This window comes from Orycteropus afer, unplaced genomic scaffold (genome assembly GCF_000298275.1).
Source record: "Orycteropus afer afer isolate SDZICR_OR568_19922 unplaced genomic scaffold, OryAfe1.0 scaffold00059, whole genome shotgun sequence".
Lineage (NCBI taxonomy): Eukaryota > Metazoa > Chordata > Mammalia > Tubulidentata > Orycteropodidae > Orycteropus > Orycteropus afer.
The window spans coordinates 10,026,998-10,053,505 of record NW_006921646.1 but is presented as its reverse complement, the minus strand read 5'-3'; the positions used below and the strand labels follow the sequence as shown (position 1 = coordinate 10,053,505).

General features: G+C 46.7%; 2 protein-coding genes across 2 annotated transcripts in view; one reads left to right on the top strand and one right to left on the bottom strand.

Moving 5' to 3' along the window:
• The window catches only part of MOCS1 (molybdenum cofactor synthesis 1), a 37,264-nt gene extending 22,300 nt beyond the window's left edge, over window positions 1–14,964 (top strand). The window contains exons 4-11 of the mRNA XM_007939429.2: window positions 6,085–6,249; window positions 7,082–7,143; window positions 7,480–7,591; window positions 8,012–8,124; window positions 8,652–8,762; window positions 11,413–11,533; window positions 12,026–12,073; window positions 14,204–14,964. Of these exons, the coding sequence (XP_007937620.2) occupies window positions 6,085–6,249; window positions 7,082–7,143; window positions 7,480–7,591; window positions 8,012–8,124; window positions 8,652–8,762; window positions 11,413–11,533; window positions 12,026–12,073; window positions 14,204–14,964 (1,493 nt within the window). The remainder of the gene's footprint in view (window positions 1–6,084; window positions 6,250–7,081; window positions 7,144–7,479; window positions 7,592–8,011; window positions 8,125–8,651; window positions 8,763–11,412; window positions 11,534–12,025; window positions 12,074–14,203) is intronic.
• Window positions 14,965–19,463: 4,499 nt separating this feature from the next.
• DAAM2 (dishevelled associated activator of morphogenesis 2) overlaps window positions 19,464–26,508 on the bottom strand; it is a 62,134-nt gene continuing 55,089 nt past the window's right edge. The window contains exons 19-24 of the mRNA XM_007939427.2: window positions 24,547–24,715; window positions 24,252–24,359; window positions 23,035–23,095; window positions 21,694–21,825; window positions 20,051–20,221; window positions 19,464–19,685 (exon numbers count right to left, since the gene is read on the bottom strand). Coding sequence (XP_007937618.1) covers window positions 19,464–19,685; window positions 20,051–20,221; window positions 21,694–21,825; window positions 23,035–23,095; window positions 24,252–24,359; window positions 24,547–24,715 — 863 coding nt within the window. The remainder of the gene's footprint in view (window positions 19,686–20,050; window positions 20,222–21,693; window positions 21,826–23,034; window positions 23,096–24,251; window positions 24,360–24,546; window positions 24,716–26,508) is intronic.

Here is a 26,508-nt window from a genome sequence, read left to right as displayed (position 1 = left end):
AAAAAAAAAAAAAAAACCCACTACCATTGAGTTGATTCTGACTCGTAGAGACCTCCATTGGGTTTCCAAGGCTGCAGATCGTTATGGAAGTAGAAGTAGATTGCCTCATCTTCCTTCCACAGAGCAGCTGGTGGTTTGAACTGCCGACCTTCTGATTAGCAGCCAAGTGCCTTACTCATTGTACCACTGGAGCCCCTTATCAAGGTATTTGATCACTGAATTCTTATAACTCTTGTAGCATCTCCTAAATTTGTTTCTCTTATTTGAGTATTTCTGCAAAAAAATGTTTTAATGTGAGTCTTTTTTTATGGCAAATCTAAGTAAATATGGGATGCCTGGGCGTAGTGTTTTGAAGTTTTTTTTTTTTTATTGTGATTTGGGTGAAAGTTTACAGAGCAAATTCATTTTCTATACAGCAGCTCACATACACTTTGTCTCATGACACTGACTACAATTTACCACACTGTAACAGCTTCTCTCCCTGTTCCTCCCCATAGTTACTTCTTCCCTGTGCCCTTCCCTCCATGCACTCCTGCCCCCTGAGCTATCTCCCTGTGCATACACAGCCCTTCTATTCTCCCATGATTATTCTCTCCAAGGAATGTATCTACCTAGGGTAAATGTTCAGCTCATATGTTTTTTGTTTAGCTGGAAGCCACAGGACTGGGTTCAATTCCAGACCTGAAAGTGAGCTACAGGCCATAGTCTCAGTGGTTCCATCAGGCTCTATCAGACCAGCAAACCTGGTCCCTTTTTTTTTGTTTTCCCAAATGATTTTGAATTTTGCTCCACATTGTTCTCCCACTATAGCCAGGATCTCCTACAGAGATCTCCCTCTGAGTAGTTGACAGTGGTAGCTAGGTACCATCTAGTTCTTCTGGTCTCATAGTTATATAGGCTGAGGATCACATGGTATACCAGTCACTTGGACTAATTGTTTCCATGAATCTTTGGTTTTCTTTATTCTTCTTTGCTCTGGACGAGGAGAGACCCATCATTGTATCTAGATGGCTGCTTGTAAGCTTTCAAGATCCCAGTCGCTACTTGCCAAAGTAGGATGTGAAATAATGTTTTGTGTAGTATGTTATGCCAGCTGAGCTTGATGTCCCCTAGGATTATGGTCTCAACCCCACAGGTCCAACTATTTGCTCCCTCTGGGTAGCTGGCTGTGCCCAAGAAGTGACTACAACCTTGTCCCTTGTCAGCTCTGCTATATACCTGGGATTTCTTACAGAACATACAGATACACTTGTAGAACCATTGTCTGCCAACCCTATACATAGTATTGGGCACAATTCCCCCTGCATGTTTTTGTTGTTATGTGCCATCAAGTCAGCCTCTACTCAGTGACCCCTCCTTGGGTTTCCGAGGCCATATCACTATGGAAGTAGATTGCCCAATCTTCCTTCCAAGGAGTGGCTGGTGGGTTTGAACCACTAGCCTTCTGGTTAGCAGTCAAGTACCTTAGGCACTAAGCCACCAGAGCTCCTTCCCCCTGCATAGTCATACCTAATATTTCTGCCTGTCCACCCATCTATCCACTCGTATGTACATGTTTGCCTTCACTGACAATGCAGTACTGTATGTACAAAAGTGTTCATCTTTGTTGTCTGTACCTTCCATGTACCTCTCTATGTTTTCCTCTTCCTTAATGCCACAGTGTTGATCACTCACATTTGGTACATTGCCCTTCTCTTTACCCAAATCAATACTTGTCTCTACCAATCTAACAGTATTCCTTCCCCTCCCCTCCCACCCCTGGTAGTCAACAAGGAAAATTTTCTTCCATGTATAAACCTTTCCTTGACTTTTTATAACGGACTAATACAATATTTGTCCTTCTGTGATTGACTTAATTTCACTCCGCATAATGTCCTCTAAGGAGTGTTAGGAAATTTTTTAATGTTTAATATTTTTATAACATTTTGGTACAGTGTCATTGTTGGTAGGTGCCGTCGAGTCAGCTCCAACTCATAGTGACCCTATATACAACAGAACAAAATGCTGCCTGGTCCTGCCCAGCCTCACAATCCTTGCTATACCTGAGCCCATCATTGTAGCCACTGTGTCAAGCCATCTCATTGCAGACATTTCCCTATTTTGCTGACCCTCCACTTTACCAAGCATCATATCCTTCTCCAGGGAGTAACATGTTATTTATATATAAATATATATATATATATATATATTTATATTTATATATATAACTTTAGTTTCAAGGTTCCTTCTTTCAGTGTGTCAAGACTGTTAGCCCATTGTCACCTTATAGCCAATACTGCTATTGAGAATAGTCTTACGTCAATGTGGTTCTTGCTCTTTTGTACATGAATTTGAGGGACTCTGAGGCTAATCAGAGAAAAAGCTGTGGCCATGAGATTGCTATTTACTGGGGCTGATGCAATGATAGCGACATAAAAGCTCCCTCCTCCTTAGCATAGGGTCTGCCAGAGGCACCAGAAGGGGAAGAGGGCATGCAAAATGAAGAAAGCAAAAGAGTGTGGAGGAAGCTTACATGTCCCTAGGTGATGATATCCCTCATCTGTCCTGTTGACCTTCAGTGAAATTGCCCAGAAGCCGTTTGTCTTAAATTTGAGGAAAAATTTCTCCATTATTTCTTTTAATATTTCCTCCTCTTCATTTCAGTACCCCCTTCCCCCCTCCCCACTGCCCCAGAACCTCTATTATCCAGGTGTTGCCCTTTCTACTTGGAGCCACCATGTTTCTCAGATTATATTTTGATATTTTATCCGTGTTCTCTTCCTCCTGGGTATGCTCCTGAATCTGATCTTCCTACACACCAATTTCTCTTTCTGTGTCCATCTTTCTATTTATCTTATTTCATGTATTCTTTATTTCACAGTGATGTTTTTGTCTAACATTTGCCATTTTTTTCCTTTTTACAGTTTTTTAGAATTTTATTTCATATTGTTATTATCTTTTTTTTTTTTTTTTAACCTGCCTATATCATGGTTATCTTGCATTCTGGGTCTGTCTGTTATAATCTTTTTTCCTCCATTGGTATATAATTTATAGGAGTTCTTTTGTTTATTTGTTTGTTTCTAGTGCAGGAGAAGTTAGTTATACTCCTTGGGGGTATCAGCTATTCTGTCTGGCATTGCTTACCAGGAAAAGGTCTAAGGTCGGATGCTAGTTTTTGTTAGGCCCAAGGAGCTCAAGGAAAAGAGAGGTGATAAGTGTCAGGCCCTAGAACATCACAGTTATGTTTGTTCTCTGCCCACCAAATAGCCAGCATTGCTATGTAAAACCTCACAGGTTGTGTATTGCAGAACTCCAGGAGCTATTACTCACTTAGATTATGATGAGAGTAGCTTCCTCTCGAGTTGTATGACTTGGAAGTCCGACAAGTCTTCACCTTCAAACTCTCAGAGAGAAGCAGAGTTAGAAGGCTGTAATCAGCCTTGATTTTAATCCACCAATATTGGGGCAATGGAGAGGTAGGTAGAAGAGGGACCTGAGGCTGGTCAGTCCATATATGTCGTCTTCATTTCCTCTTCCAGCAGAGCTTTGGCAGCTTCCCTGAGTTTACTGCCAGTGGATTCCTATGCAACTTCTCTGGGCCATTGCTACCAATTTCTTCAGTAAGGAGACAAACAGTGATTATTCTGAGGCTTTAGTGGGTATGGTAAAGAATAGAGCTTACACTGCCTTGCTTTCCTTTACCTCCTCACATTCTCTGCCAGTTGCCTTCAGCACCATACTACCACCCCCACTGTCACACCAGTTCAAAAACAGCCATCCATCTTTGTGTGAGTTTTTCAAGATTGTTTTTATAAGTTCCTCAAGTCTATGTTTCCCTCTGTAGTTTCTCCAGAACTGATTTGGCAGAGGGAGCCAACAACCACTATTGATTTTCCATGTCGGCAAAGCCACAATGAAGCTCTTTTCTTTTTTCTTTTCAAGCTTTCATTTTCTTATTATAAAAGTAATACCTGTTTATTTCAGATAAGCAAAAAGAGTGTTGCTGCTGCTCATTTGTTGCCATTTTCAACATCCTGGTGTGTTTCTGCATCTACTTTTGACTATGTTATGACCTGCTCTCTATCTCATATAGCATATGCATTTCCCTGCATCCTAATATATTATTTTATAGAATTGTTTTTGTCTGCATAATATTGCATCATCCAGAGAAAACATAATTTACTCAGTTTTCTACTGTTGGGTGTTTGGATTATTCCCCACTACCCTTATTATGGGAGCTCTGGTGGTGCTGTGGTTAAGGCATTGGGCTGCTAACCAAAAGGTCAATGGTTTGAACCCACTAGCACTCCTCAGGAGAAAGATGAAGCAGTCTGCTTCCATAAAGATTTACAGCCTTGGAAATCCTATGTTCTGCCCTAAAGGGTCACTATGAGTCGGAATTGACTCAATGGCAATGGGTTTTGGTTCCCTTTATTATGTACTATTCTGTGATAAGCATTCTTATAGATAAATATTGTTCATATCCATGATTATTTACCTGGACCAAATTCTCAGAAATGAAAGACTTTTTAGGTCAAGGGCTTCTTCCTCTCTTGTTCTTCTGTTTGTAAAATTTACTACCTTTCTTTCACAGTGTACTCCGTAGATGTTTGATGTTTCCTGACTGTGTCCTCATTCTTGGTGGCTGGGGTGTCTGCTGGCCTGGCTGTGACTGCTATTTCTGCTTATTCTGGTTGCCTCAAAAGTCATAGAGAAAGAAATGTGAGGTCCTACTGCACTTCAGGGCTCCAGTGTTTTGTGAATGGCAGCAGCTACTCAGGACATACCCTGATTGGCTAGTTAGTGTCTACACTGGTGCTCTAGTTTTGGGATAAATGCTTCTGCTGCCTTCCCTCTATTCACAGGGAGGTGAGGGAGGCCAACTTGCCCAGCTTGCCCAAATATAGTTCCTCAGCCAGGCAACCTTCTTGACATGCCTCAGAGACCCTCCTGCTCCTTGTATAAGTGCCTGCCAAGCTTAGTGTAGAAATCCCTGGGCAGTGTAAGTGGTGTGTTTGGCTGCTAACCAAAAGGTTGGAGGTTTCAGTCCATCCAAAGGTGCCTTAGAAGAAAGACCTGGTGATCTTCTTCTAAAAAGTCAGCCATTTAAAACCTTATGGAGTCTAGTTCAACTCTGACATACATGGGGTTGCCATGAGTTGGAGTTGACTTGACAGTGCTGGTATACTTGGGGTGTGTTAGTAACCCCAGCTGTTAGTAACCTCAGCTCCCCACCTTTGTACCACCTTCTCCTGTGTGCCCTTGTGGTTCCTCTGTCCATCTGTTCCATCTGCTATTTTTCAGTCATTGTCCATCTTTCTGGGCCCTCGACAGCATTCTTTGTCATCCATTGCTATGATGGATGTTTTTTCTTTTTTTTTAATCCTTCTGTCATTTCTAGTGATTTCTGGTAGAATGTAATAGTCAGTTTTGTAGTAGTCAGTTTAGCACTTTAATTAAACACTTGTTTCTATCACACAAGGCATCAGGACCTTTGTTGTTAAGGGCAAAGTCCTGGAACCAAATACACATGGATTTGAATCCCAGCTGTTGTTCTTTTAACTTAACCACTAGTTACCATGGAGTCAATTCCAACTCTTGGTGACCCCATGTATGTCATAGTAAAACTGTGCTCCACAGGCTTTTCAATGGCTGATTTTTCAGAAGTGGATCACTAGGGCTTTCTTCCAAGGCACCGCTAAGTGGATTTGAACCTCCAGCCTTTCGTTAGCAGCCAAGTGCCTTAACCATTTGTACTACCCAGGGACTGTTGTCAGCTGTGTAACTTTGAGCAATTTTCTTAATCCCTCTGAACCACCCTTTCTTTATCTGTTGAATGGATAATCATTTTTGTGCAGCTTCAGTGAGCTAACGTATGCAAAGCCCTCAGCTGAGCATCTAACACAGAGAGGATGCTCAGAGTTTAATGTTTTGGTTATTTTTGTCATTGTCTTATGTTTCTTATTAAGATGAGCCGGGTTAATAGAAGTCTGCAGAGAGCCTCTTGACCATTCATCCTGTTTAGACTAGAATTTCACCTTCCAGCCCTCCTCCCAGCTTCACTAAGAACAAGCCATCTGACACTCTACCCTGTTCTCCCTACAGCCCAGCTCCACCAGCTGGAAGGGCTGAGGACCATTGGTGTCACCACCAATGGTATCAACCTCGCCCGGCTGCTGCCCAAGCTTCAGAAGGCTGGTCTCAATGCCATCAACATCAGCTTGGACACCCTAGTGCCAGCCAAGTTTGAATTCATCGTCCGCAGGAGAGGTGATCAGATATGGCCAATGGTAAAGGGTGTCTATCCCAGGGCCCGTGTAGATGGGGGAGCATGTGGCTGGTGCCAGGCTAGGCGCCTGGTCTCTCCCTCTTGGTTTCTGGGCTGCACATAAGCCTAGGCATTTATTCTTTACCCTTCTTTCCTGCTAAATGTCCCTTGTCTCTGTAGAAGCATCCTTGTGGGATTCTTGGGATCAAATCCTAATGATCTAGGTTGACCAGCTGCTGTTTTCATATAGCCCGGGAGTCAAGAATGGATTTTACAAATGACCATTTGCAGTCAATTTGATGATCAACCCGCCCATCTGACTCAGAGTGACCCTTTAGGACAAAGTAGAACTGCCCCATAAGTTTCTAAGGCTATACATCTTTATAGAAGCAGACTGTCTCATTTGTCTCCCACAGAGTGGCTGGTGGTTTGAACTGCAGCCCTTTTGATTAGCATCTGAATGCTTTAACCACTGTGCCACCAGGAGTCCTAATTTGGTGATAGGACTTTGATTCTGAACTTCAATTAAGTAAAATTTATCTACCACCTCCTCCCTCAAAAAATTCTATTTTCTCTTATAGACCTGTATTATGAAAAATTGTACTTAATTATTATATTTTGAATTTTGTCAATAAGAATTTTATGACATATGCCTACATAATATTTTTCCTCTTGGCCTGCAAAATCTAAAACAACTATCAGAAAACATTTGCCGATTTCCCAGATAAATGGTCTCTCAGACTTCTCATAGCTTTGGGCCCTTCCTTGTTAGGGGACAGAAAGAGGGCCGTGGGAGGAGCTTCCTGGATCTTTTTTCTCTCTTCTTCACTGCAGGATTCCACAAGGTCATGGAGGGCATTCACAAGGCCATCGAGCTGGGCTACAACCCTGTGAAGGTGAGCACCTGCTGTTGCTGCTCACTCTGACTTCCTGCCCTCCCCCAGTTTGGCTTTCCACCCCCAGCTCCTGGCATCATTGACAGCTCCCACCCTGGCCGAGCAGTGGAAGTATACCCCAGTACCACCACTTCTTAACAGTCGCATCCAGTACTGGCCCCCAACAAGAAAGGGGAGAAAAATTAGTGACCCCATGGAGTTCCCCAAGTAAAAGAAGAATTAAAGAGAGACAAGGAATGGGTCCCCCAGTGGAGGGCCTAGGCACGTGCCAGACCCCCAAAAAATGATTCGTGTAGAAGAATGGAAGTCCTCATGGGCCCATTGTCCCCCGACCAGGTGAACTGTGTGGTGATGCGAGGCCTAAACGAGGATGAGCTCCTGGACTTTGTGGCCTTGACTGAGGGGCTCCCTCTGGATGTACGCTTCATAGAATACATGCCCTTTGATGGTCAGTGACTTGGGGTGGGGAAGCTAGGCCTGTTGGCAGAGCTTGGCTAGGGCCATACCAAGGATATGGCAGGGTGACTGCCACTTGGCATCACTGCATGCATGCTGAGGGTGATGGGAAAGGCTAAGTATGGGTGCTGCTGACCTGAAGGCTTTGCTCTGTCTATGGGGATTGCTCCAGGGATGGTGGGAGGGGACTAGGCAGACCCCAGGTCTAGGGCTATGATGGAGCATTACAGTCCCTCAGAGTCACTGTGGGCATGGTTTGATGTACCCATTGTAGTCAGGGGCCTCCTGACTTCCCATGGGAGAAGATAGAGAGCTGATTCCTCTGCTATATGGAGTATGGACTTGAAGAATTTGAGGGCCCTTCCACTCTGCAGTTCAGTCAGTCCTCCTGCCTCCCTCAACTCAAATACAGGCAACAAGTGGAACTTCAAGAAGATGGTCAGCTACAAGGAAATGCTAGACACAGTGCAGCAGCGGTGGCCAGAACTGGAGAAACTACCAGAGGAGGAGTCTAGCACAGCCAAGGTTGGGAAACAGGAAGAGGAGGGCTAAGCAGGGAGGAAGGGTGAGTGTCAGTCCTAGGGGAGGGCTGAAATGAGGTCAGAATGCAGTAGTGTGGGACAGTACAGTTTAAGCAGGAGGCATTATAGTACCATCCCGACAACTTTCCTGTTTGATGGTTAAAGAAGCAGACTTGGTGGGGTTAAATAGCTTACAATAGGACATTCTCCAGTAAGTGGTGGAGGGGTGTGCTTCATCCTGGGCTTCCACGAGGCCTCCTCTGGACATGCTACCCACAAGTGTCATCATCCTTACAGGCTTTCCTTGAAGGCAGGCCAGGCACAGGAAAGTGTCACTGCCTGTTTCAGAAAGCTCATGCATCATTGTACCCTGGAGTTTTCTGTTGCCTTCAGAGTGTGAGCACTACCTATCAGTGGGCTTCTCTGGGTAAAGGGTATGGAGTAAGGGTTCCAGTGACAGGAGGTAAGGGCTTGGGCTCAGTAGCTCATCTCCATTCCTCCACTGCCCTTCTGCCCCTCCTTTCCCCTCAGGCTTTTAAGATCCCTGGCTTCCAAGGCCAGATCAGCTTCATCACATCCATGTCTGAGCATTTCTGTGGGTCCTGCAACAGGCTGCGAATCACGGCTGATGGGAACCTCAAGGTATGTGTCCTCTTGTCCCCACAGTGCCCCCTTCTCCAGAAGGCCCCCTTGCTACCTCTGTTCTGAATATCTCTTCCCACCTGTCTTCCTGTTTGGAGGAGTTCCTAGCAGGGCCCAGTGGGTAGTTGGTGGGATAGTATCAGATTTGGGAGGACTATGGGAGTAGCAGGTGAGGGTGAACTCATGGCCCCTATGGAACTATCACCCAGACTTCTTCCTTACTGGGGTCCCTAAAGTAGCTTCCAAATAATTGTAGCTATCAGAGGGAAGGGGTGAGGGGTGATACATCTGGGGAAAACTTTGCCCAGCTGGCCTCTTCCACCAGGCCAGGGGCTCAGCTCTGAAACCAGTCTCCATTCTTCGTTTACCTCAGAGCTAATAAGATGTGCTGTGTGCTCAGCCCTGGGAGGGACTTCAGGGAGACAGAAGACATAGACATGCCCATGAGGAGTATAAAGACTCCTAAAGAATAAACCAAACAGCGATAAGGTATGGCAGCATATAAAGCCTTGTCAAATGAGAGGTCAGAAAGGCTGTAAAGTCTGTGGACCTTGAGGGAGAGCTTTGTAGACCTTGGTGAGCCTTGAAAAATGAGTAGGGTAGATGTGAGGGGAGGGAGGATATATAATTGGGGTTCAGGGTAATTTGACAAGGGGAGACTAATGCCATATGTCATGAGGTCATGTTGTAGAGGATGTTGAATGTTCAGATAAAAGATAAAGACTGTATTCTGTTGATAGTAGCAGGGCACTGGGAAGGTTTCTGAGCAAGGGATAGTCATGAGCTACCACCCATGTTTTAGGAAGAATAACCTATAGGTTGCATTTGGAGGTAGGACAACAGATGGGCATTTAGCAATGTTGCAAATATGAAAGAGTGTGGAGTGAAGATGTGATGACTCTATGGTAATGTTCGTGGAAGGAGAAGAGGAGGAGGCTGGTTGGCCTTGGCCTGGTTAAGATTGGGAAGTGATGGTGGTTTGAGTTTAAATGTATCAAGCTGGACACTCAGATGGAACCATCCAGCAGGTTGTTGAAAAGAAGGGACTTTTTTCCTGGGCTGGAGATGTAAAATTGACTCAGACTATCCTCGAAAGGAAGGTTGGGCAATCTACTTCCATAGTCATACTGCCTCGGAAATCCAAGGAGGGGTTGCTATAAGTCGGGTCTGACTCGACGGCACATAACAACAACAACATAGGTAATATCTATACCAATCAGGGTCCCAGCAGGAATGGAGGGTGGGATTCAGAAGAGAATATAATGAAGAGGTTATTTATAGTGCAGGGTTAAGGTAATCAATAAGGAATGTTGAGACACTTGTTGTTGTTGTTGTTGTTATGTGCTGTCGAGTCGGACCCGACTCATAGCGACCCCTCCTTGGGTTTCTGAGGCAGTATCACTACGGAAGTAGATTGCCCCATCGTCCTTCCAAGGAGTTGCTGGTGGGTTTGAAACGCCAGGCTTCTGGTTAGCAGTCAAGTGCCTTAGGCACTACGCTACTAGGGACAAGCAATAGCAAAAAGCTGTTACTTTTTTTTTTTTTTTTGCCAGAAGGGGCAAGGGGAGGAAATCATGTCACTGGAGCCCAGTGAGATCTGGCGCCTTGGAGGAGAGGCCACTTAGATGGAGCTAGAGTTGTGGAGCCAGAGATACCAGTCATGGAGGAAGGAGGGAAGAAATAACCCAACCTTCCTTTCTTCTCATCCTCTGATCTCCCATTGGCCAAAAACCAGGCAGAAGCCAGCTGGAAGGGGGCCCACAAAATATAATCCACATTGGGTAGCCTCCTGGTTGCAAAGATGAGCAGAGAATGGAACCTGGAGTCAGGTGGGGGGAGTGAGAAGTGGAGAATAGCTGTTACAGTGTGCTAGTTAGACCTTCTGTCTAAGATATCTTCCCAAGTAACTTACCTTCCCAAGTAGGCTGTGCCCTCAAGGGCCTCTCAAACATTCTTCTGTCTCTGTATCCACAACGCCTTATGCCGAACTGGCACACAATAGGTGCTTTATAAGATTTTATGGAACTATGATTGGTACCTAGATTTCTGGGACTGGCTCATCCATTCCCATAGCATCCAGTCAGATCTCTCACAGAAAGAGCTTTTGGTCAAGTGTGAATGACCTCAAGATGCCATCTGCATTAGCCCTCTGTGGATAAGCTACCAGTCATGGTACCCCAAACTCAAATAACTGCCAGGGAAGTCAGGTAATATACATGAGTGAGGGGCCAGGAGGGGACAGAGGTGAAATGGAATGTGTCTGGCATGTGTGGAGGGGATTGCCAGGACTCAGCTCCAATTATTTGAGGTCCATTCTCATAACAAAGGGGCCATCCTATCAAATGCCTGTGGAGAAGGTGCAAGTCTAGATTTTTGTAAGCTGTCTTTGACAACTGTTTACTTAGTGCACTCTACAAGCTGAATGAAACAAGTCAAATACAGGTCTTGGGATGCCTGGCTTTGCTTCCTTCTCTTCCATTCCCTCTGATTCTTCCATCTACCACCTTCTGTCCCCCCATTGCCAGGGAATCTTGTCTTGAGTATGAACTTGCTTGGGGAGGTCTAAGGGGCTCTATAGGTGGAGATTAGCTGCTCAGAGGCTGGGTGGCCAAGGCTCAGGGTTGTTGTCCTCATCCCCATACCCCTGCAGGTCTGCCTTTTCGGGAACTCAGAGGTATCTCTACGGGATCACCTGCGGATGGGAGCCTCTGAGGAGGAGCTGCTGAGAATCATCGGGGCTGCCGTGGGCAGGAAGAAGCGGCAGCATGCAGGTACACAATGGCAGTGGGGAAGGCTAGGCTGAATGGCTGAATGGGGAGAGGGCCATTGTTAGCAGAAGGGAGGGCCATAGCTGTAGGGTGAGAGAAAGTGAAGGAGGAAGCTGGTGGGAACTCAGAATTGTCCTGTTGGGCCTCTAGACTTGAGGGGAAGTGACAGTTCACCTTCCTTGGAGAAGTTGGCATAGCATAGACTGCACAGGAGAGGGGAGCTGGAGTTTTCTTGGGCTGTTTTATTGGGCAAAGTGAGGAGGGGTGCTCTTGCCTATCTCTCATCCTACGTCTTGGCTTCTGCCTAGGGTGGGCTGGGTCCTGGATGTCCACAGACTGTTCTCTGGACTCTTTCGTGGATGAACTTGCAGTGTACACGTTGGGGCTGTGTTTGCATGTGCACAGGTGTTTGTCATACCACTTGTTCATTTGTTCCCTTCAGTTAACTATCCTTCCACCCTCTTTCTCTCCCTCCCCATCTTTCCCTTACCCCAGGCATGTTCAATATTTCCCAGATGAAGAACCGGCCCATGATCCTCATCGGTGGGTGACCCATCAGTACGTAACCACTCACCCTTGTCATTGGGGATCCTGCGGGATTGGGACCCTGCCAGGAGGCACCCCCAGCTCCTGCATTTCATTCAGATGTTGTCATTTTTCTTCTGTTCCTCCTTCATCTTCTCTTACTCCTTCAAACTTTTGCTGTTTCTTCTCTCCCTGTTCATGGCTCCTCCTCACTCCACATGTCACAGAAACGATCATTCTATCTCACCAGGAATGGGGGTCAGGGCTTCAGATTTCAAGATCACTCTGGTAGTATAGTACCTAAGACACTTGACTGCTACCAGAAGGCTGGAGGTTCAAACCCATCAGTCACTCCTTGGAAGGAAGGTTGGGCAGTCTACTTCCACAGTGATACCTCCTTGGAAACCCAAGGTTGCTATGAGTTGAGGCCGACTTGATGGCATATAACAACAACATGGTTAGTTGTGCCCAGAAAATTGAGCTCCTGGTTAAAATAGAGACCTTTTCTTCAGCTTTAGACTCCCCTAGCCTGGGTACAATTACAGCCTTCACTTCCTCCCTGTAGTAAGGTCCAGTCAATAAGGGGGTATCTGGACCATTAGCCACTAACGATTGATTGATGGATTATTGTGGGGCCATTGTCCTGTGTATCACATGGTGGCCATGCTACACAGAGCTTGAGGCAGCAAGTTAATAATGTTAGTCATCTTTTCAACAAGGAGATGGCCAGAACTTAACTTCCCAATTCCTTAATTCTCAGGAGTTAAAGCAGAGTATCTCATGTGCATAGGATGCTTCAAGGAAAAAAAAAAAAAATGCACACATCTTTTTTTTTTTTTTTTTCCCATAAAGGCGTATATGGTCTCCTATTTTGGGGAATATTCCATGGTGAGCTTTAGGGATTCTGTTATTCCCCTGATATAATGTCCAGACTAGAGATGAGCAAAGCCTTTCTCCCCTTGACCACACTCAGACCTGGGCCCCCTAAATTCTACCACAAGGCAAGAGAAAGCAGTGAGAAAAACTAGAGGAAAGCAGGCTGCAGTGAGCCAGAGACAGCCCAAGGACCTTTGCACACCAGCCACCCAGAGAAGGAAACTTTATCATCTCTCTTCTCCTTCTACTTCTCGCATGATCGTCCTCCTGCTGGACCTTCACCTGTGCTAATACACGTTGCATGGCAGGGATGGGATGCTTTAATGGCCCCTTAGAAGGGAGATTGTGCTTTAAACATTGAAAGGTTGGAGGCCCAGATGATGAAATAGCTAGAATTTGGGAGACCTATTTGCTTCAAAAGCAGTTTTATTACTCTCAAGAATATAGACTAACATAGACTGGTCTGGTTTCTATAAAAGTCAAGAGTTGCCTAGCACAGGGCTTCTCCACCTCTACTGTGCATGTGAATTACTCGGGGATCTTGGTGAGATTCTGATTCAGAAGGTCTAGGGTGGGAGTCTGTACCTCTAGCAGGTTCTCAGGTAGTGTTGGTGCTGCTGGTCCATGGAACACCCTGAGAGTAACAAGGTTCCTGAGGGGGCTGGCTTCTAGGAGGCCCTCGGAATCAGATACATGAATCAGCCCTGTCGGTTTGTATGTGGATGTGCACTTCTGATGTGCTTGAGAGAACTTCAAGATATTATTTCAGTAGATTAAATATTCCTCTTAGTGTTCTGTCTATAAACTAAATGATCAGTGTTAACCATTTACAGAGAATGTGAAGATGAAAATAACTGTGACTGGTAATTGAGGTTGAGACTCAGCTGTAGTTTTAAGAAAATGGAATAACATTGAGGGGTATCTGATCCAGGCTTCAGCCTCCAGACCTTATGTGTTTGGAAATGGGAGTTTTTGTGAGGCAGGTAGCCTAGGAGTACCCCACACCACCAGCACTGCATGACAGTCAGAGGCTGGTGGGGCCGTTGTCCTGTGTATCACATGGTGACCAGGACTTGTAGGCTTGTATTGCAGGGAGGCTACATCTGCATATATTCTATTTTAGTTCTTCTCCCCATAATTTTTGTCCTTCCTTCCTCTTTCCCCAGTGTGGAAGAATGAACGCCAGGTAGGATAGGGAAGAGGTTGGGGAGAAGAGGTAGGAAAAAGCATTATCTTTTGGGCTTAGCCTTCCCTTTCCCTCTTGCTTTCCAGAGTTACCTTTGATGCACCAAGATTCCCCACCAGCCATTCCAAGAATTTCTTTCTGGGACGCTCTCTGTGTTCAGAATCTGAGACCTAGAGTGAGTTTCTCTAACCAGGTGGCAACTTTATGGAAAGGATGTGGAGTCCTTAAAACCCCTCTCCTAGCCCAGCAGTGGCTGGGATCCGGCTTGGCTCAAAGACACTACAGTTCCTCCCTAGACTCAGCCACCAACCCAAAGTGCCTTAGCCCAAGGTCCTGGGCTCCCACTACCCCCTCAGAACCCGTGCTACCCTCGGATCAACTAACCCACGTGGACACACAAGGACGGGCATCTATGGTAGATGTGGGCAGGAAGCCAGACACAGAACGAATGGCTGTGGCCTCAGCTGTGGTCCTTCTAGGACCCGTGGCCTTCCAGCTTATCCAGCAGAACCAGCTAAAGAAGGGAGATGCCCTCATGGTAGCCCAGCTGGCTGGAGTCCAGGCGGCCAAGCTGACCAGCCAGCTGATTCCTTTGTGCCACCATGTGGCCCTGAGCCATGTCCAGGTGCAGCTGGAGCTGGACAACACACGCCATGCTGTGGTGATCCAGGGATCTTGCCGGGCTCGAGGCCCCACAGGGGTGGAGATGGAGGCCCTGACCTCGGCTGCAGTGGCTGCCCTCACTGTGTACGACATGTGCAAGGCTGTGAGCAGAGACATCGTGCTGGAGGAGATTAAGCTCATTAGCAAGACTGGGGGCCAGCGGGGGGACTTCCACCGAACTTAGAGGTCCTGCTCCCTCCCATCCATGGCCCAGCCTGGCCTACAGGTGGGATGCAATTTGGGCAGAGGGGAATATGTCCAGTTCCTTTACCCTGTCACTGTTTACCATCACCAGTAGGAACCCCAAGTCAGCCTGCATACCTTTACTGCTAGATGATCTAAAGTCCATGACCTGGAAGGTGTTTCCTTTATACAGAGAGGAAACCAACCAACTCCTTCAACCTCCCAGGACTCTAAGGTCCTGGAACGGGATTACAACTTGCAATTCTAGATAACTGAAAATCACATTGTGTTAGTTGTAGACTATTTCATACAATCCATTTCAACCTGTCTGGTCCATAGCTTCCATTTCTCATTTGGGTCTTCTCTTCTGTTTCCCTGGGGAAGGAATAAGCAGTGAAACCTCCTTTGAGGAGGGAAAAGCACCTGCTCAGATAAAGAATATATCCAGACTTCTCTGTAGCGGTTGGGCCTTCCCACCTTTCTACCCTCCTCCTTTGAAGGAGCCAGCCTTTCCCTCCGCTTGCCTGAGTCCATTCTATCAAACATCCAGGCTTCCAGCTTAACAGTTGCACTGTCCTGCCAGCTCCCCCTCATCAGTCCCCCTCCTAATAAGGGGACACACATGAGGGTCCCTGCTCACTGCCATTCTACCCACACCTCTTGATTGTGGAACACATCAGGGAAGGAAGAGCACTAAAAATTGCCTTCAGCTCCACAGCGCACACACAAAGCCACAATGCCAGTTTTGGAGATGCACGGATATGGACTGAGTCTGTGCAGAAGGCAGCAATCTGCTGTGATTTTGTGCCTACTTCCCAGCCCCTCTCAAGACCTGTTCCCCTGGGGGAGAGAAAAGGGAGAGACCTTGGAAAGGTATAGTCTCTGCATATTCCCTGTCCTCTGTGGGAGAATGTAGGTGTGGAGTGAGAGGCATAGAAATGTACCATCTAAGGTAAATTTGTCTTCACATAGGCATGTCCCAAACTCCTGTGACTTTCTAGAAGTAGATCACCAGGCCTTTCTTCTGAGGTGCTTCTGGGTGGATTCATACCACCAACTTTTAAGTTAGTAGATGAACGCTCAACCATCTGTGCCATCTAGAGATGTTTATTAGAGACCAAGGGAAGTGAAATTAGAAGCTCCTGGTTTTGACATCCCCAAACACTGGACTGGCCTCTGAGTTCTCTACCAAAGGTAGATTTCTTTGGGTATATCTTCAGTGCCAAGGGGTGCTGGTAAACATTTAACAACTGGCTCTCTGGAGAAGAGGACACAAATTTCCACATAGAACTGTGCCCACCTTGGCCAATTTTAAACTACCAGTATGGCATCACAAGCTCTGGTAGCACTGTGGTTGAGGCATTAGGCTGCTAACCAGAAGGTCAGCAATTCAAACACACCAGCTTCTCTGCAGGAGAAAGATGAGGCAGTGTGTTTCCATAAAGATTTACAGCCTTGGAAACGCTATGGGGCAGTTCTGCTCTACCCTATCGGATTGCTGTGAATTGGAGTCAACTCAGTGGCAGTGGATTTTTGTTTATTTAATACTACATCAACTGGATTGCAAGATTCCTGGAAGTGTAACCCTCAGCTCTCACAAAACTGGTTAAGAGTTGTTCCCAGCCCACCTCATAACCCCTTCTAGAAGAAGGAACAAGTTTCAAGGCAGGCTAGGTAGGGAAGGTATGGATTTAATAATTTTTAGTATTCACCATATATTCTTTTATAAAAAAAAAAAAAAAAAGGTGCAGATAAAAAGGACTCTGCAGATTTTATACATTAGACTCGTTTGTTTGTCATCTGAGATAGCTGGTGAGCAGTGTGGGCACAAAGGCCTCACTGGTAGAGGTGAGGGAGGTGGTCACAGTGCTCCATGTGGTGGAAATGGAATGGGAAAAGCCTGGCCCAGACCCCTCCCCATCCACTTGGAAAGTTCTCTCCTCCCAGTGCCCTAAACACCTTTTACAACCCATGTCAGGGGAGAGGGGAGTGGTACTGAGAAGGGACCAGGTTGCATTAGGTTAACTATGAATTTTACACTGGACACAAAATTAGATGGAGGATAAGATCTACCCAAAGGTGGCAGGGGGGGAAGGAAGGGCTCTAGGGAAAGTAAGGCCACAGATCAAATATAATAGGCTTCAACATTTAGCATATCAAGGACCAGGTGAGCCACCTCCATGAAGCACCAGCCCCTTCTTGTTGAGTTAACTACAATGGTCTATGATCCAAGGCACTGTTCGATACCCAGCTACATTGGCCTCTGGCACCAGAGCCTTTGGCCAGAACTAGAAAATAATAATAAATAGGGAGAAATCGTTGGAGGTGAGAAGCCTAGGCCCCAGAACAATGTATGTGCCCTCTGTAAACAAACTGCTTTTCTGCAGATTGAATGTGTCACGAACAGCTTCCACAGCCTTTGTCTTTGCTGGTGTGTATCTAGTCTTCCATGGGTGGAATGCAGGGTTTGGAAATGCTTGTCAGAAAGAAGGGGAACCCTCCACTGTTCCCTAGACCTGGTAGGTGAGGATTCCCTCAGCTGTCCAGCTTGGGAGAGGACAGTAGAGGACCCACCCACGACCTCCCAACACCCTGCTTCTGAAGGGGTGCGGAGAGCTCCTTAGTGTACAGATGAGTATAACAAAACTCTGCCACTGTTCTTCCTAGAAGTCTGCATCTTGCCCTCACCTGGATTCCAAGATGGTCTCCTCACACCTATCCCAGCCAGGCTTACACTTGCTCAGAACACACACACATGCCACTCAAACCAACACACATGCTGGGTTCACCAAACCTGTGTTTTGTCTAATACTGCTATAGATCCACCACCAGGAATGCACTGTAGGGGAAAGGCAAAAGATAGGCAGCTGAAGAGTGGGCCCAGCCCACTAGTCTGTGCACTGGCAATAGCCTGAGCTGGAGGATTGGGTTGGAAAATGAGAAACAAAGGGGAGGACAGGCAGCCGAAGGGTGTGGAGCTGGTTGATGGGTCAGGCAGGGCTGGTCTCAGACACATGAGATGAAAGGACACCTCTGGGGTAGAAATTAATTGAGCCTTGGTGGAGTTGACCTTCCCTCCTTTTAGAAGAGAAAATTTGTCTAGATACAGCTCTTGCCACCCCCAAAGTCAACTCAAAAACAAAATGAAAGGTGGAAGTGGAGAGGATAACCAGAACAGGCCCCATGGAGATCAGGTTGAAGAACCAAATTGGGTATCAGAGATGTGGAGCGGGAGCCCGCTATCTGCTTCCTCCTTTGACAATTCAGAGTGTGCTCCCCGGAGGAGTTGGCTTTCATCCTTCCTCTCCCATCTCCCCAGCTTCCCTTGCCTCAGTGCCTTAGAAGTGACATGTAAATGCAGATAGGCAGCTCTGGCCCTTGGGACCCTCTCAGGAACTGACTACTCAGCAGGGTTCAAAATGGTCTGCAGACTGGACAGAGTGGGAGGCCAGGTGGCTTTTGCCCTCACCAAGTGTTAGAAAAGATCTTTGTGACATTTAGTGGCAGAACAGGGTGCTCTTGGGTGGAGATGGCATTCAAGTGTTGCCCTCTGGTGAGAAGCTATCAAGAACTAGACAACATGTGAGGTCACTGTCTCATGTCAAGAAGATGGTCAGGTTGTATGGGGAAGGTGTGGGTAGAGGTCATTCCAGGGCCCATATGCCCAAGGCATGAGATGGGGTGATGAACAGGGTCTGTCTTGGAACTTCGTCTCGTACCAGATTCATCCATAGTTGGTGAAAACCAAAAGTGAGTTTTCTGGATTACTAGACAGACTTGAAATAGGGTTAGGGAAGGGAGGGAGATTGAGACATGCAAGAGAGGCCAATGGAATTGTGATGCAGAAAATGGCACTGTTAGTCTGTGTCCTGATGGCTTTACTCTGTGCATCATCCCCCCAACATCCTCCCCCCGCCCCCCGGACTATATCAGAGCTGATCTGGCTAGAATATGTATTTTTCCTTTTCCACCCAAGGGGAAAGTTCACTCCCAGCTCTGGAGCTCAGCTTGACATTCCAAGCTTCTTGAGGGATTGGGCTGGGATTCCCTCACCCTGACTGTCAGGGACCCATCCTCACTCTGTTACTCCCCACTGCACGTGAAATTTGGACAAGGTATATGGGCCCCTCAGGTCTAGATCTGGAACAATTCTGTGCCAATATGTAGGTTCCCATGGTGGTGGGTGGGGAGCAGGGCCCTCTTAGCCTGTGGTTACCTGGCCAGTGGCCTAGGGCCTGCCAGAGATGTCCACGCCATCCTCTGAGAATGACACCTGAGGGCTGGGATGCAGAAAGAGTAACACAGAAGGGGGGATACTAGAGGAGCCCCCTTAAGGCAAGTGTGGTCCGACTCCTGGTCCAGCTACGCACACCCCCCCACCCCAGGACCCAGCCCAGGGCTCCGTACCAAGCACCACATTGTTTAAGCATCACCACCTCCTCTCAGCCCCTCTGGGCCCTGTCCCTATCTCCCGGCCTCCTGCTGTGGCCAGTCCCCAGGTCAATAATTTAGCCTGTTTATTGCCCGCTCCCGGGTGACTTCCAGGGCCTGGCTCCCTGATCGTTTGCGGCTGCGCTTGAGCTTGCTCAAGTCCTTGTCGAAAACTTCCCCGGAGCGCAAGGCCGACACCAGGTCATCGAACTCGCCTCCCTCCTCCAGCGCACTGCCTGCCAGGACCTTCCGCTGCCGCTGCCACCGCTCCCGCTCCCTCTGCTCCTTTAGCTAGGGGAAGAGGGGTGGAATTGGAGAATGAGAAGAACCTGGGTGAGTGGGAGCAGAGGCCAACACTTCCCAAAATGGCTGCTGTCTCTCCAGAGGCTGCGTTCTGAGCTCTGCACCATGATGCTTGTGTTTATCAACTGGCCCTGTTTTCCTCCTCCTAGGACGCTCTTGGCCTTTCACTTCACCCTTCCCTCTTTCCGGCTTGCCTCAGGCTTCTCCCTCAGCTCAGGAAGGGGTTTCTCTCTCCTGGGGCTGACATCAGCCCCTACAGTACTCCTTAGACCCTGCCCTCATACACAACCCCTCAGACCAGCCTTTTTCCCCTCAGCCCTAGCTCCAGCCCCAGCCCTGCTCAGCCCTCTCACCATGGCCTCCATGCGTGCCCGCCGCTCCTCCTCCTCTTTCCTCCTCCTCATGGCCTCCAAGTCCTGCCTGGCCTCTGAGAAGGCCTGCAGGAAGGTGTCAAATATGCCAAAGAATTCATCTGGCTGCATCTTGCTTTCTTGCTCCCCGAAGTGCATCAGAGCCTTGGCAAACTGGTGAGGGAAGGGAAGGGTTGGTGGAGTTGCCCTAAGTGTGGAGGTGGCTCAGACTTATGGTTAGCAGAATTCCAGCCAGAGCATAGCTAAGTCCCAGGCTGGAGCACACTGGCATCAGGGGCAGGGCTGGAGGGAGTGGGACAGCCGCCTTATCATGAGGGGCAAGGGACTAGGCTGAAGGAAAGGCTTGAGGTGACACCTGGGAGGTAAGGGGCAGGAGCCAGCCTGGGGACCTGGGCTGCCAATCAGTCTGCCTGACAGCTACTGTCTTCTTTGGGGTAGTGTCAGATTCTCTAGGTCTGTTTCCCTGTGAGTAATGGATTAGGAGCTTTGGATTCTGGGAAGCCCTTTCTAAGGTCAAGAACTGCCAAGTTAAAACTCAAGAGGACCTCAGAGATCATCTAGTTACTGTGCTATTTAACCCAGCCACCCCATGCCTCAGTTTTCTCTGTAAAGTGGAGCTAAAATGAAACCTAGTTTATAGTGTTGTTTGTGGGCAGTAAGTAAATTAATAGTTATGAAACACCAAAAAAAAAAAAAAAAAACCCATGCCATTGAGTCAATTATGACTCAGTCACCCCTGCTGGGTTTCTGAGGGGGTAAATCTTTACGGAAGTAGATTGTCCTATCTTCCTTTCATGGAGTGGCTAGTGGGTTTGAACCACCAACTTTCTGGTTAGCAGTCAAATGCCCTATGCACTGCGTCACCAGAGCTCCTTAATAGATATAAAGGACTAAACTATATGTGTCAGGTACTGTCCTGACTTTTATTGAGAGCTACTGTCCCTAGTCCAGGAGTCCTTGGGTGGTGCAAATAGTTAAACCCTCTACTAATAGCTGAAAGCTTGGCAGCTGGAAACCAGAGGTACTTCAGAAGACAGGTCTAGCTGCTCCTGAAAGGTCACAGCCTTGAAAACCCTATGGAGTGGTTCTGCTGTGCACATGTGGAGTCACCAGGAGTTGGAATTGACTCATTGGCAACTAATAATAACAACAATCTCTAGTTCAACCAACTCAGTATCCTCTAAGAAAGATCTCGCTACTCCAAGTGGACTATCAGCAGAGACATCTCATGGAAGTGTGATCCATGTGTGTGTCAATGTGAGAAGCAGGAAGAAGAATATAGTGGGCAACCTTGGGCAATTTACTTAACCTCTGTGAATCTCGGCTTACACATCTGTCGACTGGGATAATAACCTGAAAATAAACCCAGAGGCAGGCAGTAGGTAAATCACATGAAATGCTTAATATGGTGCCTGACACCTGACAAATGAAAAATGATCTCTTAAGCAGTAAATTTTCTTATAGGAGCAAGGAAATGGGTTTTCTTCTGGAAGTTCCATGACTCTGGCTTTGCCCCTTCTGGTCATCTATGATAGAAATGGGTGAAGGAGCTATACAGAAATGAGGCTGTAGAAGTGGACTCAGGGTCAGGGTTAGGGTGTAAGGGAGGCTTGGGGCACCCTTACCTTGTCCCTGGCCTCATTTAGCTGGTCTTCCAGCTCCGAGAAGCTGAAGCTGGAGACAGTGATGAAATCACTCATGACTGGGACAAACTTGTCGTTGGGTTCCCGTACCTGACGTTTCTGATACTCCAGCTCCTGAAGAGGGAGCAAGGAGGGGCTCATTAGACTGGTGCCTGGTAAGAGGAACTCACAGGTCACTGGTCCCCCACCTTCTTGCCACTCACAGGGCATTTAGTGGCCTTTGGAAGAGGGCATACCCTGTGTCTTCACATTCTAAGGGCAGCAAAGACCATGAGAGACTAATCAGTCCACACTGCTTCTACCCTTCCTCTGTCCACCGTTGCCTCTTCTCTAGGACCTCACTACCCAAAGTGTGGCCTGGGACCAGCAGTATGGGCATCCCCTGGGAGCTTGTTAGAAATACAGAGTCTCAGGCCCCACTCTCGACAGAATCACAATCTGCATTTTCATAAGGTCCCCAGGTGCTTCTGGTAGAAAATAAAGGTTGAAACATACTTCTAAAGCTCCCAGCTGGTGCTGCTGTTCCGTTGACCACACTTTGGATTGTAAGACTTCACAGTACAATCAAACTAGAAGTCACTACCCCCAGCCATAGTGGCAGCAAAAGATTCTTTCTCATACTTAACCTCGTTCTCTAAGTCCATTCTCCCCTAAACCTGCCCCCCCAGTGAAAATGGGAAAGGTCTGTATTCCTCAGCACTGGGGACAAAGGGTTGGAGACATCCCAATTCTGGGCCAGCTTAGCCTCAGTATTGGCTGAGAAGCCATCAGGGCAGAAATGGTGTGGAATAGAGGCCTCGGTCTCCAGCAATGCAGTGCAGCCCCTAGGTCCTCTGGCCCAGGAAAGGGAAGAAGAGACATACAGAAGGAGTTTCTGGTGGCAGCAGTCCCCACTGCTACACTGTGTGCTACCTCCCCCTAGCCAGCTTTTCAGAGGTGTGTGTCCCCTTTCCCATCCACTAGAATCCAACTGAAGCATGGAACATATTTGTGATTCATTCCTCCCCACTGCCACTGACATGGATATAGTCTCAGGTAGAGATGTCCCCATTTGTGGATCTCATGTAAGCCCCAGGTAATCCAATCATCCTTTCTTGAGTGCTGACTCTGATACAAGCTCTGTGTACCCACTGTGCTAGTTTTTCTGTCATGCCAGCCAGGGGCTCTAGGTCCCAGCTATGCACCAGACGGGGGCTCTGCTGCCATAGGGTCACCATCTGGCCCAGTGCTTGGCAGCAGCAAACACAGGCAACATGACTAGCTTTTACTTCTGACAGCATTCCCCTCAAACCCAAGCCTGGAAGACAGAGACGATGTACTCACCACCTCAACTGCTCTGAGGCCCCTCTTGAGGTTGCCCACCTCCTTCTCCAGCTCTGCCAGGCTGTGGGGAGACATGGGGAGGGGATGGAGGGTCATCAGCTTAGACTTGAGGGGCTGAGGATAGCTCCAGGAGAGGGCAGTGCAAAGCACAATGACCAGGGAGTCAGTGGATCTATGCTTTAGCCCTACTCTGGCCACTGACCTGGGGCTTTGGCCATGTGCTTCCCCTCTGTGCCTCTGTAAAGTAACAGAGGGCATCTGTGCCTCTATAAAGTAACAGGCGAAATCTGCATTCTGTAGATTCCTCCAGCTCAGAAATGCCATGTTGCATATCAGAAAGTACATGGCCTCTAGCTTAGATTGATATGTTATTACCATCACCAGGTAATGCTATTAAGCTCTTAACATGATACCTTGTGTACAATAAGCATTTGACTCATGCTAGTCATTTACCAAGGAGTCCTGGTGGCATTGTGGTTAAGTGCTTGTCTGCTAACCAGAGGTTCAGAGGTTGGAACCCACTAGCTGCTCCACAGGAGAAAAGACCTGGTGATCTGCTTCTGTAAAGATTACAGCCTAGGAAACCCTATGGGGCAGTTCTATTCTGTCACTTGGGGTCACTATGAGTTAGAACTGACTAACTGGCACACAGCTGCAATGACAGCCATTTACCATTGCATTCCTGGTTCTACTAGAGGTGGTTTCTCTCAGGCTGCATGTGCAGGTCTGATTTCCTGCCTGTAGTAGACGATGTCGGTGCCCCTCCCATATCTCCTTGGGCCAATTCATTGTAGTGCATGGCCCTGACTTCCAACCATGTGAATACCTCTCCTGGAGTCCAGAGAATTATATGCCCCCAGTACCCCTCAACAAGTGACTGGTAGGAGATGGTGTCTAATTACCCCAGCTCCCTAGTCCTTGGTGAGATGACTGGGGTGAGTGCTCTACACTGTCACACAGAGTCACCCAATGGAATTAAACTCCAACTGCCCACAGTGGTAACTGGTTTAATAACACTCTTGTTAGTGCCATTCATCTCCCATTCCACTACTGGTGTTTTCTAAGATCATTCTGAAATAAGAATTTGAGGGCAGATAGTTTGTCTTCCTTTGTTTCTCCCAGACTCTGGGATACTTCCCAGAGTAGGCCCCAAGGGAGGAAGTCATACAGGAGTGTGTGTGATCACAGGGAGAAGGGCATTTGAAGAGATCCCTCACTTGACTTTGGCGGCGTCAGGAAGATGCTGCAGCTCCGAGGGCATGTTGAGGATGTCAGGGAAATGCTTCTCCAGGATCATGATCAGGTAATGTAGCAGAGAGATGTTTCTGTGGATGGAAGTCAGGTCAGGGGTGAGGGATGAGGAAGTAGGGAATGGGGTCAGAAGGAAACCAGCATAGGGGATTAGGGGAAGGGGGATGAATCTTGGTTCAGGAAACAGAAGAAGGATAAGGCAGAGGAGGGGAGAGACCAGATGGGTGAGATGGAGGCTAAGGAAATAGGAGGGGCCCCCACCTGTCAATGCTGGACTTGGTGTCAGCGATCTTGTTGAGACTGGCCACTCGGAACCCATAGGCACCCCCACGCTGCCCTTTGTTCATGAAGTTTCCAATGGCCAAGATGACCTCTAGCATCTTCTTTAGACGTTTGCTGCGGGTCAGCTCCCGGGAGGCCAGCAGGATGGCTGGGAGGAGGAGGGACAGGTCAGAACCCTACATAGACAGGGCTAGGGTCCCTTTGCACCCCAGGATAATGCCATCACAAAGCTCAGAAATGCCAAATGTCCTCAACTCTCGGGAGTAGAGGTTACAACCAGTCATAAGCAGACCAACCTACTCCACATCCCACATCTACCTACATCCAAGGAAGCAGACCAACTCACCAAAAGCCAACTCACCAAATAATCTATCCTCTGAATGTAACAACTCTTCACAAGAATATATTTGAGGATATCTTTTCTTACACATATTCAAAGATCATCCATATATTTTTCTATGAATATATGCATGAATATAATGCCTTTACTTTTCTAAACCCAGCAATGAAAACTCTAAGTTTAGAATTTCTCATACTATGATATTGTTTATGCCTTTTTTTGAAATACTGTATTTTATTGATTTTAGGGGGAAAAAAATTCCTGTCAATTACACCAACTCTTCACTTATCAACTATCTCATTATGCAGTATTTCACATTTATGACAATAGTAAACAATCTCCTATCCAACTCTTTTGTGCAATAATGACATATCCCAAGTATGCGGCACATGACATGTGACATACGCACAATGAACACCAAGGTGTGAGGCAAGAGTAGTACTGGCTGTGATGGTTAAGGTTGTGATTCTCAGTAGTTGGGCAGTTATGTAATGATATAATTTGGCAGTTATGCAATAATTCAGTTTGGCAGTTACATAATGATATAATCATCCTCCATTTTGTGGTTATCACCCATTTTTGCATAATGCCAATTTTCACGTTAACATTCTGGTCTTTGGAACCTAACCATGTTGATAAAGAGGAGTGGGAATGAGTAACATGTCATTAGTTATAATATGCATTCTTATATTGTTTTTGTCTTTCTCAACGCCAGTTGCTATGGAGTTGATTCTAACTCATGGTGATCCCATGTATGTCGGAAAAGAACTGTGCTCCACAGGGCTTTCAATGGCTGATCATTGTTTTTCAGAAGTAGATCACTAGACCTTTCTTTTGAGGTGCCCCTGGGTGCACTTGAACTGCCAGCCTTTGGGTTAGCAGCTGAGCATGTTAACTCTTGCACCATCCAGATGCTCCTTTATAAAATAAAGGTATGATTTATAGGTGATAGTCTCTTAGCTTTGATAAAATAGGTTTCTTGACATACTGTTGAGTATCAGCTTTTAATTTCTGCCCCTATTGCTTTAAAGGATATGTTTGCTACAAATACAAATGAAGGCTAACAGTAGCCAAAACTTTTAGAATTCCATTCTGATGTGAATACTCTGGCCTTTCTCAGCTGGAATGATGTATAGTAGATGTACAGAATTGGGATAGGAGACCTACACTGAAATTATGGCTACTCGTTATACATACTTTTTAATGTGTATATATATATATATATATATATATATAAATATATATGTTAATATACATTTTGAATATACTTTTTGTATATTAAGTATGGTGATAAGGAGACTTAAGCAATCCTATGATATTTGGCTATATTAAGCCAGAAATTCCTTAAAATACTGGTATGAGAAAAAAAAAATTAAAACCAATTGACTAAAACTTTGCCAGTTGCAAAGTTTTCAAAAGAAGTTAAAAATAACTTACTGTGAAAAAGAAGCTATAAAAATAGGTAATAAGTAAGGTTTGTCAATAACTTTTAATGTTGAATATATGCATACTTTATGACCTAACCAACCCACTCTAGGTGTTACCCAACAGAAATACATCAAATCTACATCAAGCCGTGGACAAAAATTCACAGCAGTGTT